The sequence below is a fragment of the Gadus macrocephalus genome, chromosome 6 (genome assembly GCF_031168955.1).
Source record: "Gadus macrocephalus chromosome 6, ASM3116895v1".
Classification (NCBI taxonomy): Eukaryota; Metazoa; Chordata; class Actinopteri; order Gadiformes; family Gadidae; genus Gadus; species Gadus macrocephalus.
Genome location: NC_082387.1, coordinates 3,447,277 through 3,463,571, shown reverse-complemented (window position 1 = coordinate 3,463,571; position 16,295 = coordinate 3,447,277). Strand labels below are relative to the sequence as shown.

The 16,295-nt window shown below is 46.8% G+C and overlaps 1 protein-coding gene across 2 annotated transcripts in view; it reads left to right on the top strand.

Annotated features, from left to right (window-relative positions):
* Positions 1–16,295, top strand: part of pcsk5b (proprotein convertase subtilisin/kexin type 5b) — a 182,460-nt gene that overhangs the window by 32,219 nt on the left and 133,946 nt on the right. For both annotated transcript variants that reach the window (XM_060053052.1, XM_060053053.1), the window contains exons 6-9: positions 10,973–11,061; positions 11,751–11,923; positions 13,817–14,029; positions 14,759–14,859. In XM_060053052.1, coding sequence (XP_059909035.1) covers positions 10,973–11,061; positions 11,751–11,923; positions 13,817–14,029; positions 14,759–14,859 — 576 coding nt within the window. The remainder of the gene's footprint in view (positions 1–10,972; positions 11,062–11,750; positions 11,924–13,816; positions 14,030–14,758; positions 14,860–16,295) is intronic.

Genomic DNA, 16,295 nt, shown 5'->3' with positions numbered 1-16,295 from the left:
CCAAGCCCAGAGCGCTACGCAGTCCGGATGCGGATGGTAAAACTCCTCGCCTGCTTGGGAGAGGAGATCCCTGCGCAGGGGAAGAGGCCCGCCAGGAGTTGCACTATTTCCGCCACCCAATGTTTGGATGGCCACCGCGGCGCTATCAGGATTAGCGACAGACTCTGTTCTCTCACCCTGGCTAGGGTGGGGGAGATCAGGCTGAGAGGGGGGAAGGCATATAGCAGCACGTTTGGCCACGGATGGGCCAGCGCATCTACCCCTAGGGGAGCCCTTACGTCTGACAGGGAGAAAAACAACGGGCACTGAGTGTTTTCCAGCGAGGCGAAGAGATCTATGGCTGCCAAGCCGTATCTCTGCCATATTTGTCCCACAACCTGTGGATGAAGAGTCCATTCCCCGTACAGGGGGTTTCCTCTGGACATAAGATCTGCTCCTCTGTTCAGGACACCCGGTACATGTGTCGCCCGAAGGGACAGGAGTCTGGTGCTGCTCCACAAGATAATTTCTCGAGCTAACTCGTGTAGTTTCAGTGAGCGAGTGCCGCCCTGCCGGTTGACGTATGCCACTACAGTGGAATTGTCTGTCTTTACCAAGACATGGCGGCCGTGGATAAATTGCAGGAAGTGTTTTAGAGCAAGGAACACTGCCCGAAGTTCTAGGAGGTTTATGTGAGCCTGAGCTAGATCGCGACTCCAGGTGCCGTTCACTGCTCTGCCCATCATTGTCGCACCCCACCCTGACAAGGACCGTTGTCATGGTTACCCTGGACGACACCGCCCCCAGCGGGACGCCCGCTGTCAGAACCGTGCGCACCGACCACGGGCGGAGAGCGGTAACACATGCTGGTGTTACTTTCACCTTGCGATTCAGGTGGTGACGGGAGCACAGACGTAGTGCTGCGACCCAACGCTGAAAATCTCTCATCCTCAGAAGACCCAAATGTACTACTGATATCACCGAAGCCATAAGGCCAAGCAGGCGTAGGCATAACCTGAACAATATGGTCTCTCCCCGCCTGAAGAGGGAGAGACACTGCGTGAGAGACGTTAGTCTCCTCTCTGATAGTGTGACGCGATAAGAGAGAGAGTCTATGTGGAGACCCAAATATTCCGCACATTGTGCGGGGTCCACACGGCTCTTTTCCTAATTTATGCTGAATCCCAGAGTCCTCAGATGATTTACCACCGTAGTAGAATCTGCCTGTGCCTGTTCGCGTGAACTGGAACATATCAGATAATCGTCCAGATAAGAGAATATTCTGATGCCGCCGTTTCTTAACGGTGACAGTGCTGCCTCCACACACCTGCTGAACACTCTCGGGGCCAACGATAGCCCGAACGGGACTACTTGGTATTCGTAAGCCCTGTTCTGAAAAGCGAACCGGAGAAATTTCCGGTGTGCAGGATAGATTGGCAATGTGAAAATATGCGTCTGACAGATCGATCGTTGCAAACCAATCCCCTGGACGGATTGAACGACAGAGCACTTTGTGTGTTAACATCCTGAACGTGTATTTGCGCAGGTGTCTGTTTAACACACGGAAATCTAATATGGGGCGAAGGGATGAGCTCCCTCTCTTCGGAATGAGAAAATAACGGGAGTAAAAACCCTGTTGGGCTTGCTCGTTCGGGACAGCGCTGATCGCTTGTTTTCGCAGCAGGGACGATATTTCGTCCTCTAGGATTCGTGCCGAATCCCCACTGGCCATAGAAACCAACACGCCGTTGAATCTGGGTTTCCTAGCATACTGCAGTCTGTAACCCTGGGAAACCGTAGACAGGATCCACGGGTGAACTGCGCATGCGCGTCACTGTTCCACTCGCGTTGCGAGCGGGCTCATGTGATCGCGCCCCAACGACGTCACCCTCGGGACGCAAGGGGAGAGGTCTGCCCGCACAGGAGAAGCGTGAGCTCTCCCCATGAGAATGTAGGGACCAAAACATTGTTTTATTTTGTTTTGTTTTGTGCATTTCACCCTTGGCTCTGGGCCTGGTTGTGAAAATGCAGGATTTATTGTGTGACACTGGGAAAATGCTTGGTGGCACTGTGTCAATCGTTGCCCCTGTCTCAGTTCGCCCTGAACGTGAGGCGAGAGAGACTGAGAAAGGGCCCCTGGAGTACTTGAACATATCCAGGTCCCTGAACCATGGAACTCGGGGCTTTGCTCCCGAGTTCCGAGATACACTTTGTGTATCTTTGATCAGACCTCTGGGCGCATGCGCACGCTGCGACCTGTAGGAAAAGTTTGTTTGGCTGTCAATGTTTTATCGTGTTTTTACTGTTTGATGTCTGTTTTTGTCTGTGACATCGAGATCCCAGGTGACTTAAACTGTGCACGGTGCTTTAGACTGAAGCAACATGGATCTTTTTTGGGTCGTATCGCTGTTTTTGTTACCTCTCCTGTTTTATCCGGATATCATCGCTGCTGCCTGCCCAGCCAGGAGGCAATACAGCAGAAGTGAGTTGCTGCAACTTAACTTTGTGAGACCGGCTGGCGTGCCAGACACCACGCTACAGATTCCGGGTCTCATCCGAAGATATCCAAATAACATCCACGGAGAAACAGGGGAGAAGAGGAAAAGGAAGAGGGGGAGGCGAGGAGGAGTCCGGCTACGACTGAGGAAGATGCCGCTTAACCGGCTCCCGCTGCCCTCTATGATCCTCGGAAATGTGCAATCACTAAGAAATAAAATGGATGAACTCCAGGGGAATGCCCGCTTTCTTAAGGATTTTAAAGAGTGCTGCGTGATGGCGTTTACAGAGACATGGTTAACCGAGCGCGACCAGGACTCTGACCTGATGATCAGCGGCTTTGGAGCTCCGCACCGCCTAGATCGGAACAGTGAGGTGACGAAGAAAACGCAGGGAGGGGGGGTATGTCTTTATATCAATCAGAGATACTGTACGTCTGTTACAGTGAGAGAGCGCATTTGTACTCCAGATGTGGAACTTTTATCAGTGTCGTTACGCCCCTTTCACCTACCTCGCGAGTTTCCCCAGATCTTCATCACAGTTGTTTACATCCACCCGAGAGCGAACGCCCCCTCCGCTTGTAAAACAGTGTATGACGTAGTACAAAAACTGCAGTCTATCTCCCCTGATGCCCCGGCTTTTGTAATGGGTGACTTTAACCATGTTTCCCTTAAGAAGTCAGTCCCCAACTTCCACCAATATATAACATGTCCCACCAGACGGGATAAGACTCTTGATATGTGCTATGGGTCAGTAAAGGAGGCATATAAATCATTTCCGCTACCTCCTCTGGGCCATGGAGACCACAACTGTGTGTACCTCATGCCCACATACAGAACTGTACTGAAGAGGGAAAAGGTCTATACAAGGGACATTCAAAACTGGACAGAACAGTCTGTGCAGTGTCTAAAAGCCTGTTTTGACTGTACTGATTGGGACATGTTTATAGAGGCAAGTGGGGGGGACTTAGACGAGTTAGCCGATGTAACATGTTCTTATGCCACATTCTGTAGAGACAATATCATACCATCTAAAAGGATAAAAATGTACTCTAATAACAAGCCATGGGTAACAATATCCGTCAAATCCAGCATACAGGCTAAGAAACGTGCTTTCAAACATGGGACTGCCTCTGAATTGTATGAAGCCACGAAAGATTTGAAAATTGAAATTCTAAGGGCAAAACAGGACTATAAAACTATTTTGGAAAATAAAATGGCTGCAAATAACCTGGGCTCTGCATGGTCAAGTATGAAAGCCATTGCAGGCACTAGTAACTCAAAGAATATAAGCACTGTCACTTTAGAGGGGTTTGACACAGACTCTGACCTTGCAAATGATCTTAATCATTTCTTTTCCCGTTTTGACACCTATGATTTCAGTGAAGAAAAACAGGAGCTCAGTCATAAATTAGCTGACCAGAACCACTTCACAATTGAAGAGGAAAATATTGAAAAGGTATTCTCTTCCATAAATCCAAATAAAAGCCATGGACCTGACAATATATGTGGTAGACTGGTTAAGTTGTGTTCTAGAGAACTTAGTCGAATATTTCATTACATCTTCAATAAATCCCTTCAAAATCAGCATGTCCCAAAATGTTGGAAAGATGCGGTAGCCGTTCCAGTTCCCAAGACAAGCTGCCCAAAAATTCTGAATGATTTTAGGCCTATTGCTCTGACATTTATTGTCATGAAAGCTTTTGAAAAATTAGTGAGAAATGAAATTTTAAAGAAAACAGTCTGATATTGACCCATTGCAGTTTGCCTATAAGCCTCATAGAGGTGTCGAGGATGCCACAGTCACTCTGATGAACATGCTTTTTAAACATCTGGAAGGAAAAGGAACACATGCTCAGCTTTTATTTATAGATTTCTCTTCTGCTTTTAATACAATTCAACCCCACATTTTAACAGAAAGACTTTTAGTGCAATTTGAATTGAGTAAAAATCTTGTTGGATGGGTTTTAGACTTTTTAACCAATAGGACGCAAAGAGTGCGAGTCAATGGAGTACTGTCTGACCAGATCTGCTCCTCCACTGGCTCCCCTCAGGGCTGTGTTTTTTGTCCCCTCTCCTGTTCATCCTTTACACAAACATGTGCCGCAGCAAAAGAGAAGACAGATTTATTTTAAAGTATGCAGATGATTCTGTCATTGTAAGCCTGCTACAAGGGAATGAAACAGGCCATGGCCCAGTCGCTCAGGATTTTGTAGATTGGTGCGATAGGTCCTTTCTACACATGAACATTTCAAAAACTAAAGACATGTACATAGATTTCCGGAAACTCCCCAGTGCTAAGGAACTCACCAGCATAAAGGGTCAGACTGTTGAGTGTGTGGATAACTATAAATACCTTGGGACCATCATCAACAATAAGCTAAACTTTGAGACAAACTGCGAAGCTGTGTACAAAAAGGGGAATCAGCGTTTATATTGTCTGAGGAAACTCATCGTTTCACATTGACAGTAAAATGCTAACCATGTTCTACCGCTGCTTCATTGAATCTGTCATATCCTTTAGCCTGGTGTCTTGGTTTAGTAACCTATCCCTAAAAAATAAGAATTCCCTGAACCAAATCGTGAGGTGGGCTAGTAGGCTGATTGGAGAGCCACAGCTGAACCCAGAATCCCTGCATACAGGTCCTTCTCAAAAAATTAGCATATTGTGATAAAGTTCATTATTTTCCATAATGTAATGATAAAAATTAAACTTTCATATATTTTAGATTCATTGCACACCAACTGAAATATTTCAGGTCTTTTATTGTTTTAATACTGATGATTTTGGCATACAGCTCATGAAAACCCAAAATTCCTATCTCAAAAAATTGGCATATTTCATCCGACCAATAAAAGAAAAGTGTTTTTAATACAAAAAAAGTCAACCTTCAAATAATTATGTTCAGTTATGCACTCAATACTTGGTCGGGAATCCTTTTGCAGAAATGACTGCTTCAATGCGGCGTGGCATGGAGGCAATCAGCCTGTGGCACTGCTGAGGTCTTATGGAGGCCCAGGATGCTTCGATAGCGGCCTTAAGCTCATCCAGAGTGTTGGGTCTTGCGTCTCTCAACTTTCTCTTCACAATATCCCACAGATTCTCTATGGGGTTCAGGTCAGGAGAGTTGGCAGGCCAATTGAGCACAGTAATACCATGGTCAGTAAACCATTTACCAGTGGTTTTGGCACTGTGAGCAGGTGCCAGGTCGTGCTGAAAAATGAAATCTTCATCTCCATAAAGCTTTTCAGCAGATGGAAGCATGAAGTGCTCCAAAATCTCCTGGTAGCTAGCTGCATTGACCCTGCCCTTGATAAAACACAGTGGACCAACACCAGCAGCTGACATGGCACCCCAGACCATCACTGACTGTGGGTACTTGACACTGGACTTCAGGCATTTTGGCATTTCCTTCTCCCCAGTCTTCCTCCAGACTCTGGCACCTTGATTTCCGAATGACATGCAAAATTTGCTTTCGTCCGAAAAAAGTACTTTGGACCACTGAGCAACAGTCCAGTGCTGCTTCTCTGTAGCCCAGGTCAGGCGCTTCTGCCGCTGTTTCTGGTTCAAAAGTGGCTTGACCTGGGGAATGCGGCACCTGTAGCCCATTTCCTGCACACGCCTGTGCACGGTGGCTCTGGATGTTTCTACTCCAGACTCAGTCCACTGCTTCCGCAGGTCCCCCAAGGTCTGGAATCGGCCCTTCTCCACAATCTTCCTCAGGGTCCGGTCACCTCTTCTCGTCGTGCAGCGTTTTCTGCCACACTTTTTCCTTCCCACAGACTTCCCACTGAGGTGCCTTGATACGGCACTCTGGGAACAGCCTATTCGTTCAGAAATTTCTTTCTGTGTCTTACCCTCTTGCTTGAGGGTGTCAATGATGGCCTTCTGGACAGCAGTCAGGTCGGCAGTCTTACCCATGATTGCGGTTTTGAGTAATGAACCAGGCTGGGAGTTTTTAAAAGCCTCAGGAATCTTTTGCAGGTGTTTTAGAGTTAATTCGTTGATTCAGATGATTAGGTTAATAGCTCGTTTAGAGAACCTTTTCATGATATGCTAATTTTTTGAGATAGGAATTTTGGGTTTTCATGAGCTGTATGCCAAAATCATCAGTATTAAAACAATAAAAGACCTGAAATATTTCAGTTGGTGTGCAATGAATCTAAAATATCTGAAAGTTGAATTTTTATCATTACATTATGGAAAAGAATGAACTTTATCACAATATGCTATTTTTTTGAGAAGGACCTGTACAAGGCAGCTACAGAGACTAACTGGGTCTATCTTAGAAGATGGATCCCACCCACTATATGGTGAATTTCAACTTCTCCCATCAGGCCGTAGGTACAAAATGCCTGCCTGCAAAACAAAGAGATACAGAGGCAGTTTTGTTCCCTCAGCTGTCAAAACGTTAAATTGTAAGTAAGTAATTAAGCTACACACTAACTTAATAACCTATGGATTGTATGGCCTTCTTCATCTTTTTATTTATTTATTCTGACCTTGTTTTTTGTATCTGCCATGATGGCTTGCATTTAGTATTTATCTATCTTTTGATAGTAATAACCTTTTGTATGCTTTTTATCCATGTTCCTATGTCTGGAGCACTGTTGTCACTTTTATGTCTCTGTCTGTCGATGATGTTAATGTTGTCTGCGTGTGTGTGTATGCAGCCAATTCTTTCTTTCTACCTGCAACCAAATCTACCCTCGGGTACAAATAAAGTTACCTTACCTTACCTTACCTTGCTCTACCCCCCCCATGCTTTCTTTTCTTCATGGGAGGGTGAGAGAGAGAAGCTGGGATTGCTAGGTCGCACGCTTCTTCTTCCCCTCCCTGGGGTGGGGAGAGCGGTTCCTGGCTGCCGCAGCAGCGAAGGAGTGTTTGCCCCATAGCCTTGGGTTCTCTGACCTAGGCTGTTGGTCGGCCTGTGGGCCAGCTGCGTGGGCTGGTCTGTAGGCTTTCTGAGGCCTGTTTCCCTCTTGTTTCCCCCTTGCTGTCGTGGCGGCGGCCGCAAAGCCTGACCTCGCTGGCTGGGGTGGGCGGGGAGCCTGTTTTCGGGGAAGGCAGAGATCGAAGGCCTCTCCTTCCTGTTTCCTGAGAGTGCTGGTCTCTCATCTTTTCCAGCGCTGGATCAAACAGACCCTTGGTTGGGTCATATGCAGCATCCATGACCTCGGCTTTCTGCGCGTCACTCAGACCGGAGAGACTGAGCCATAACGCTCTCACCCGAGACTGCGAGTCCCATGACTCGACCACAGCCCTGAACTGCGCCCCGTGAGGAGCGTAGGACCAGGTCATTGACGATGCAAATTTCATCCCAGAGGGCAGGGTTGGGTGACCCAGAGTCTAGCTGGCGACCCATTTCCTCTTGGATTTCAGCCTGATATGCAGACAGTAGTGTCATGGCATTGAGCGAGCATACCAACTGCGCTGCATATTTATACATCCTCTGGTAAGTGGAAGCGGTGAGGCGGTCCATCTTACCAGGCAGGGAGATGCCTGAAGAGGCGGAGAGAGAGCGACGGTTCGGGTGGAGGTGGTAAGCCACTGAAGGCTCCACAGCTGGGGGTTCGGCCAGCCCCAGCTCACCCATCCCGTGGATCTCCAGCTTTGAGCAGCCCTTGGTTGGAAGCTTGCTCTTAAATGGGCTGGACCAGTTGCGGCTCATTTCCTTCATGCAGATGGGAACTGCTGGTAAGAGCTGCTTAGAAGGCGGCTGGGCTGGTGGGAGCCTCTTGCCGTCGTACAGGTCTCTCTCTGCCCCTTCAGTTATCAGGGGCTGCAGGCCATTGAATGCCTAGTTTTGCAGCGGCCCGTTTGCACACCTCGTACAGGTTACCGTCTACCGGTTGTACAGCGTCAGAGGCGATAGGGGGTCTGGACAGTTGGACCGGAAAAGTGGAGTCGTCCTCCTCCTCAATTCCGTCCATGCCGAGGAGGTCAAAGTTGGCTTCGCCGTCGCCCTCTGCGTCCTCAGCGCCCGGTTCCGCCTCGAGAATTAAATCATCGAATAGCGGGGGCACGAGCGGGGATGCCGCCTCCATCATGTCCGCCCAGCTCGTTGTCGCGTGGGACTGATGGGTGCTCGTTGAGGCTATAGCGGGGGCACCCGCCAGGCAGGGATCCTGGTTGGTAGCCACCGTCACCCTTAGCCTCCTTTCCAGAATTTTCTCCGGCATCGATGTGCAGTGAGCGCATGAATGCGGGTCCGCTAGCGAAGCTTGAGCGTGTTTAATGCCCATGCACGCTATGCACATGAGGTGGGGGTCCCTGCCTGATATGGAGGCCCCACATGACGCGGGGCACAGGCGGGATACAGCCTCCCTTGCCTTTGGCTCCAACCCTTTGGCGGGGGTGGCGGGCGAAGGCATACCGCAGAGTTCACTCGCCGTGATGCGTTCGTTATACTCAGTTTTGGCTCAGCCAACAAGCTAATGTGTACTGTGCCGTGGTAAGCTCGCCTTGACGCGTTAGCCGATAAGCTACACCGTAAACCAGTGACACCTGTAAACAAATACAGGGTAACCGGAGAAGCAGCTCGCCTTTATGCGGACACTGCCCAGCGGGTGTAGTAACAGATAGCTTCTTACGAAGTTATTACTCAGCCGAACCAGGTTAAAAGCCTATGACTGCGTTCGGCGACGAAATCCTTGACGGCCCGTCTGTGAATTGTTAAGCAGTTTAAAGCTAACCTAGATGAGCTGAGGGAGCTTGAGTAGCTTTCTCACGGGAAGAAAGCGAGAATGATTTGAGGAGGGCGGGTCGACTGTATAAGTGCAGGGGGCGGGACCCTGTGGCACAGTCCGACCTGTCTGTCAAGGACAGACATGGTGCAATTGGAGCTTCCAGTAGTAGGTCACGCCTAGGCGATTCCCATAGTGAAACACTGAGTGAAGTTAGAAAAATAACTAAATAATTGTTCAACCATTTGCCTTCGTTCAAAAAAAATTAACAAATCTACACACTCATTTCTTCAATAATATCTTCGTTTCAGTTGGTCTCATTGATTTACGTTGACGCTGGAGCGTGAGGATGTTCAGCAGTGTTGCCAGTTTGGGCGTTTTTTACCGCCCTATTGGGCTACATTTAATCATGCACCGGCTACGCTATTCTCTTAAAGAGAATACCATTACTACTACTACCATTAGTACTACAAATTAAGCTACTACGACTACTACATCATCTACTACTACTACTACTACTTCAGCTACTACTACTACTTCTACTTCAGCTACTACTACTACTACATCAGCTACTACTACTTCAGCTTCTACTACTGAAGACACAGGCAGGTGGTAAGGAAAATTTCCTTAAGGAAAATAGTGGCATACTGTAACTGACATCCACTCAAGCAGTCCTTTCAGACATCCATGCATAGCTCATATGCCACACTTTGAAGACAGAAACAATGAACATATTATAACTGTATTGATAAGAAATTAAACTGTACAATAAAGTGATATGTTGAAATTATGATCAATAGCCTAATAATAACATTAAATAAAAATACACGGTGACTTGTTCAGGACTTGAAAAAGTTTGGGACTTGGACTCGATTTGCCTTTGGTGTGACTTTGACTTGGACTCTACTTGCCTTTCCCTGTCTTGACATGGGACTCGACTCTGACTTGACTGCTAAGACTTGGGACTTGCCAAACAGTGACTTTGTCCCAACTGTGCGTAAGTGCCAAAGTTATTTATCATCTTTTTGAACAGATTTTTAGAACAGATAAGTAAACTGAGTGTATTATCTTAGCCCGCCCTTCTGAATGCAACTTTCATATTTCTTTACAAAATATTACACCCTGAGAAAAGTGGAATTTGAGGGTGAAACCCTGTTGACTCCCATTCATTCTGCACTCACTGGCGAGCGCCCTCGCATGGGCAGAGATGTGTTACCGCAACCAGTTCAGAGACCGGAAGTTACCAGAGAGTGCCAGTTCCCTTCATATTAGACATTCTCTGGTTAGACTAAGGTGTATACATGCATCTTAATAATCCAGTCATAGTTGGACAAACCCAATAATTCGATTTACATTTGTATTTTAACTGTTGGGCAGGCCCTGGATGTGTTTCATCATTTAGTGTGTGTGGATGCGAATGTTGGTTTCTGGGCAATATTTGACTGGAGTGACAGCAACTGTTCTTGAAAGAGGCAGTTTTGGGCGTGCATAATTTTTTGTGATTTTTGATCCATGGTTGATTAAACCAATAGCTGGAGCCAAATAGTCTCTAAGGATGTAGATAATATTTAGCAAACGGAATAGAAATCTTTGTAATCTGTTGTTTTTTGAATTCCTCAAGAGGAATGCACAGGTTGCAATGGGTTAACAGGAGTTCATAATTTGTATGTGCGTCCCACTCACCGTGGACAACCATGAGTATCACTGTATATTAATTATTCAATACATGTGCGTCTCTGTGTTTTTGTGGGGGTTGTGTATGCCAGCCGTGGATATGTGTATGTGCTGACCATCCCTGTGTGTCCTCCCAGGCACGGGACGCGGTGTGCGGGTGAGGTGGCGGCGGCAGCTAACAACTCCCACTGCGTGGTGGGGATCGCCTACAACGCCCGGATAGGAGGTGAGCCGTCGGCCCCCTGGGCTTCATTCCCTCGAAGCGATTGACTCCTCTGCCTCCTTCTGTGAGGTGGAGCTCTGCTACTAACTTTCCCGTTAGTCTGCAGCGGAGCGGTCAACACACGATGAAGACCGAGGGACCAGACTGGCCCAGACTTAATACTTAACTCCCTCCAACTGTTAAATACCTGCTGCTTGTGGCTGTTGTGGAATGCTTTCATCTCCCCAGTGTTCATTTACAACGGTTGTGAACATACAGGGCTTTATATTTGTACTATAAACTTGTTTATTTCTATATAATTGTATATATTGTTTGTACTGGTAATACAATAAATTATGCAACTTATCTTTTTACAAGTTGCATATCCCCATTCCCAGTGTTGGATTTTACTGTGCATTATTATGATGTTATTCAATTCAATATCTCTTCTCCAAATAACTGTTTTGATAGCTGGATACCATTTAGTTGTTTGTGTTCGTTTTTTCATCTTTAGCCAACATCCCTAATCGCTAGGTTGCGTTGCCTGGGATGACTTAATTACCATCTTATCTCATCTTGTCCTTAAACCAACCTTACAACATTAATTTATAATGATCTTGAACTGGAAGTTTCAATCTGATAGTATGTGACTTGTGGTACCTCCATTGTTGACGGATGTGTTTCCATGGTGAATGATGCTGCATGTTTCCCAGGTGTGCGCATGCTGGATGGCGATGTGACGGACATGGTGGAAGCGAAGTCCCTCAGCCATCAACCACAGCACATCGACATCTACAGCGCCAGCTGGGGCCCCGACGATGACGGCAAGACAGTGGATGGACCCGCGTCGCTGGCCAGACAGGCCTTTGAAAACGGCATTCGCATGGTGGGTGGTCCATTTGGCAAAACCTTTAGCGCTCCCTTTTGGAATTTTGGACATAGGGCCTGATTCCCAAGTTAGCCTTGGTGTTCTTTATCATTGGAGACAGTTTTCAACACATTTCATTCAGTCCTTCTAGTTGCAGAGTTTGCTCGTGCTAGGCTAGTGCACGGCAACGGGAAATACTAGCCTGCTAATGAAAGAGTCTTACACACACCCGTACACCCGAGGCAAATCAACTATAATGATAGAATAATGTTAGAAATAAAACCAACCTTGCATTGCATTTTGAGGGTTTTGCTGTGTCTTAGCAACAGTGTTATATTCCTAGTAGTAGGCTACGGCAGCGGCGGACTGATACCCAAGTTAAATTCCGCTGCTGCTGAGAAAGTAGTCCCTCAAAATGCAATGATTCATGCGATGCGAGGTTAGTTTTATTTCTAAGATTATTCTATCAACACAGACAACCACATTTACATCTATAGTCTGGCGTTATAATTGATTTTCCTCGGGTGTACTGTGGAGTGGCTTGCGTACCATTTAGCTAAACCTTTAGCTCGCCCATCATGTAATGCTACAGCTACCTGACTATTTCTAATTGAATTAAGATTTTCTCACTGCATCTTTAAATTCAAAAGAGCAATATTGGCACAGATGCACCAGACGGCTTGGTTTGCTTCACTAGCAGAAAATACTAGTTTGGAATATACTGCCAGTAATTACCTGGTTGGCGTATACTGATTATATGTATTTGGAATACATTTCTGTAGGTTGAATTATACTGCCAGTGTAATAGTTTGAAATACCTACTTCTAGTTTAGATTATACTGCCAGTGTAATAATTTAGGATACATACTTTTAGTTTGGAGTAAACTCCCAGTGTATTAGTTTGGAATACATCCGTCTCTCTAGTATTTGGCCAGTGTACCTAGTATTCTTTGGAATACGTTCCAACATTTCCACATGAAGGCAAAGGGATGGACCAAAAGGAACAAATGCATTGGAGTAAGGAGACGTAAGAGAAGTAAAGAGACTTCCATCCAAATAAATATGTTGTCATTGGCTCCAGATATCAAGGTGAGGGTCGTCTGGGCTCTTAGTATCATTATTAGGCCGCACAGCCACAGACTGATCTGCATAGCGTCACGCTCGTTGACTTTTGTTTGACGGCGTGGAACAGTATAAACAGGTGAGCTGGGAAGAATAGAGTTTGATGACGTAAGAAGTACAGGTGGAGAGAGGGATGGACTGTTGGAGTGAGAGATAGAAGAGTGGAGAATGAGGGACTTGCCTTTTAAGACTAGGCACACAGTGAAGAGGGTTTGTCAGCGGGCCCGTGTGTGTGTTTCTGAACTTAAATGAAAGTGACCGCTGTGTGCGTGTATGTGTGTGTGACAGAACAGTGACAGACTTTATTACAGTGAGTTGGTCTGTGTAAACGGGCTGCTGACTTTATCACAGTGGGTTTGTCTGTGGAAACAGACTGCTGACTTTGTCAGTTAGTTGGTCTGTGTAAACGGACTGCTGACTTTATCACAGTGAGTTGGTCTGTGGTCTGTGGAAACGGACTGCTGACATTATCACAGTGAGTTGGTCTGTGGTTTGTGTAAACAGACTGCTGACTTTATCACATTGAGTTTGTCTGTGATCTGTGTAAACGGACTGCTGACCTTATCACAGTGAGTTGGTCTGTGTAAACGACTGCTGACTTTATCATGGTGAGCTGGTTTGTGTAAACGGACTGCTATGGTATGATGGGCTGTGTGATTGGAGCATAAAGATGTGGGCGAACATGGTCTCCAGTGCACCTTCATGAAACGTGACATATGAAAGGTAACCTCACACTCCCAACCCCCCCCCTCCCCCCAATCCCCTGATCCCATTCTCATTTCCTCTCAGGGAAGGAAGGGCCGGGGCTCCATCTTTGTCTGGGCGTCGGGTAACGGCGGCCGCAGCCGGGACCACTGCTCGTGCGACGGCTACACCAACTCCATCTATACCATCTCCATCTCCAGCACGGCCGAAAGCGGCCGAAAGCCTTGGTACCTGGAGGAGTGCTCCTCCACGCTCACCACCACCTACAGCAGCGGGGAGAACTACGACCGCAAGATTGTTAGTGTGTGTGTGTGTGTGTGTGACTTGCCTGTGAACCGGGCTTGGACAGTTGGGCCTTATCTGCTGCTAGCTTGTCTGGTGGTTGCTTGTCACATTCCCCATGTCAATCTCACACACGCATAAACAAACAGAACTACACACTTCAAAAGGTTTTCTGTGTGGGGAGTTGTGTTGTCATCCCCTTCCCCTGCATCGTTATGAAGGCCCCTACACCAGCCTCCCCTGGGGCATACACTGCCATCTGCCTCCGTCACCACCACACCACTCGTCGGCCCCTTACAAAACCATGTGTTTGGATAATCCCTTGTAACTCTTGGAGGAGAGGTCATGCTGGAAGCCTGCCAAACTGTTCCGGGCTGGCTGGCTGAACTGACCACTAGGATAATGCTGTTAGACAGGAACCTACTGCAATCTTTAAATATTTTCTACCATGCTCTTTCGCCTTTCTGCCGGAGCATTGATTTATTTTTCTTGCATATTTCTGGAAAATGGGTCCACACGCGCACAAACATGTGTACATGCACCTCACATTTCACATTTCTGTGTTCCTGCAGTGAGGCATGTCTGAGCTGAAATGTGATTTTCAGGTGTGGCTGAATGCCTTAATCTTTGTCTTTCCCTTTTTTTGACTTCCTCTGATACGCTTTCCCTATCCACTTCTCTATCCGTCACACTCCATATCTCTCACTCTCTCACCCCTCCCTCTCTCTCGGTCTCTCTTTCTAGATAACAACAGACCTGAGGCATCGGTGCACCGACAGTCACACAGGGACGTCTGCCTCAGCCCCCATGGCCGCAGCTATCATCGCCTTGGCTCTAGAAGCAAAGTAAGATCCACTTGACTTCCTTCCAGTGCTCCTCCCCCTTTCCCCTGGACTGCCCAATAACATCCACCCACCCTCCAACACACACACTGATCCACTTAAACGGACCGTGGTGAAGTTAGTTTGATGTTGGTTATTCAACAGATATTCGGCCATTCATTTCCTATGGGAAATTGCTTTTTGCTCAATAGCTTCCGAGTTATGGGACCCAGAGGCCCCAGACCAATGTTGACCTGTCCTACTATGTGGTACTAACAACACACACCTCACTAAAAATTAATATTTTGCACCTCCTATTTTATTTAAATATTTTAAGAATCCCATTAATTTCCTATGGGAAATTGCTTTTTGCTCAATAGCTTCCGAGTTATTGGACCCAGAGGCCCCAGACCAATGTAGACCTGTCCTACTATGTGGTACTAACACACACCTCACTAAAAATGTATATTTTGCACCTCCTATTTTATTTAAATATTTTAAGAATCCCATTCATTGCCTATGGGAAATTGCTTTTTGCTCAATAGCTTCCGAGTTATTGGACCCAGAGGCCCCAGACCAATGTAGACCTGTCCTACTATGTGGTACTAACAACACACACCTCACTAAAAGTTAATATTTTGCACCTCCTATTTTATTTAAATATTTTAAGAATCCCATTCATTTCCTATGGGAAATTGCTTTTTGCTCAATAGCTTCAGAGTTATGGGACCCAGAGGCCCCAGACCAATGTTGACCTGTCCTATTATGTGGTACTAACAACACACACCTCACTAAAAATTTATATTTTGCACCTCCTATTTTATTTAAATATTTTAAGAATCCCATTCATTTCCTATGGGAAATTGCTCAATAGCTTCCGAGTTGTGGGACCCAGAGGCCCCAGACCAATGTTGACCTGTCCTACTATGTGGTACTAACAACACACACCTCACTAAAAATTAATATTTTGCACCTCCTATTTTATTTAAAGGTCCCATGACATGAAAATCTCACTTTATGAGGTTTTCTATCATAAATATGAGTTCCCCTAGCCTGCCTACGGTCCCCCAATGGCTAAAACTTGCGTTTGGTGTAAAAACGGAGGCTCAAGTGCGCTGATTTGGAATGTCATGACGTCATCAGGAATCTCAGTTCCTCCCCTTACTCTGCCTGGCCCGCCCAGAGACGTTGGCCCGCCAATGAGACTCGACCGTGCGAGCGCCACATGTGTGTGTGTGTGTGTGTGTGTGAATACACACACTGTAACGCAAGTGTTTCTTGTCGGTTCTTTGACGTGTCTTGTATTTCCACAACGAGACTGTTGTGGGGGTTATCTGAGCCATGGTTGAGAAGGAATTGGGGGAAAGGAACTTTGGCTTTGACTGACTGAAGTACATGAACTGCGACATGCCGCCGGTTGCCGCGAGGCACCATCGCCCGGCAGCGGGCAGCCGGCAGCA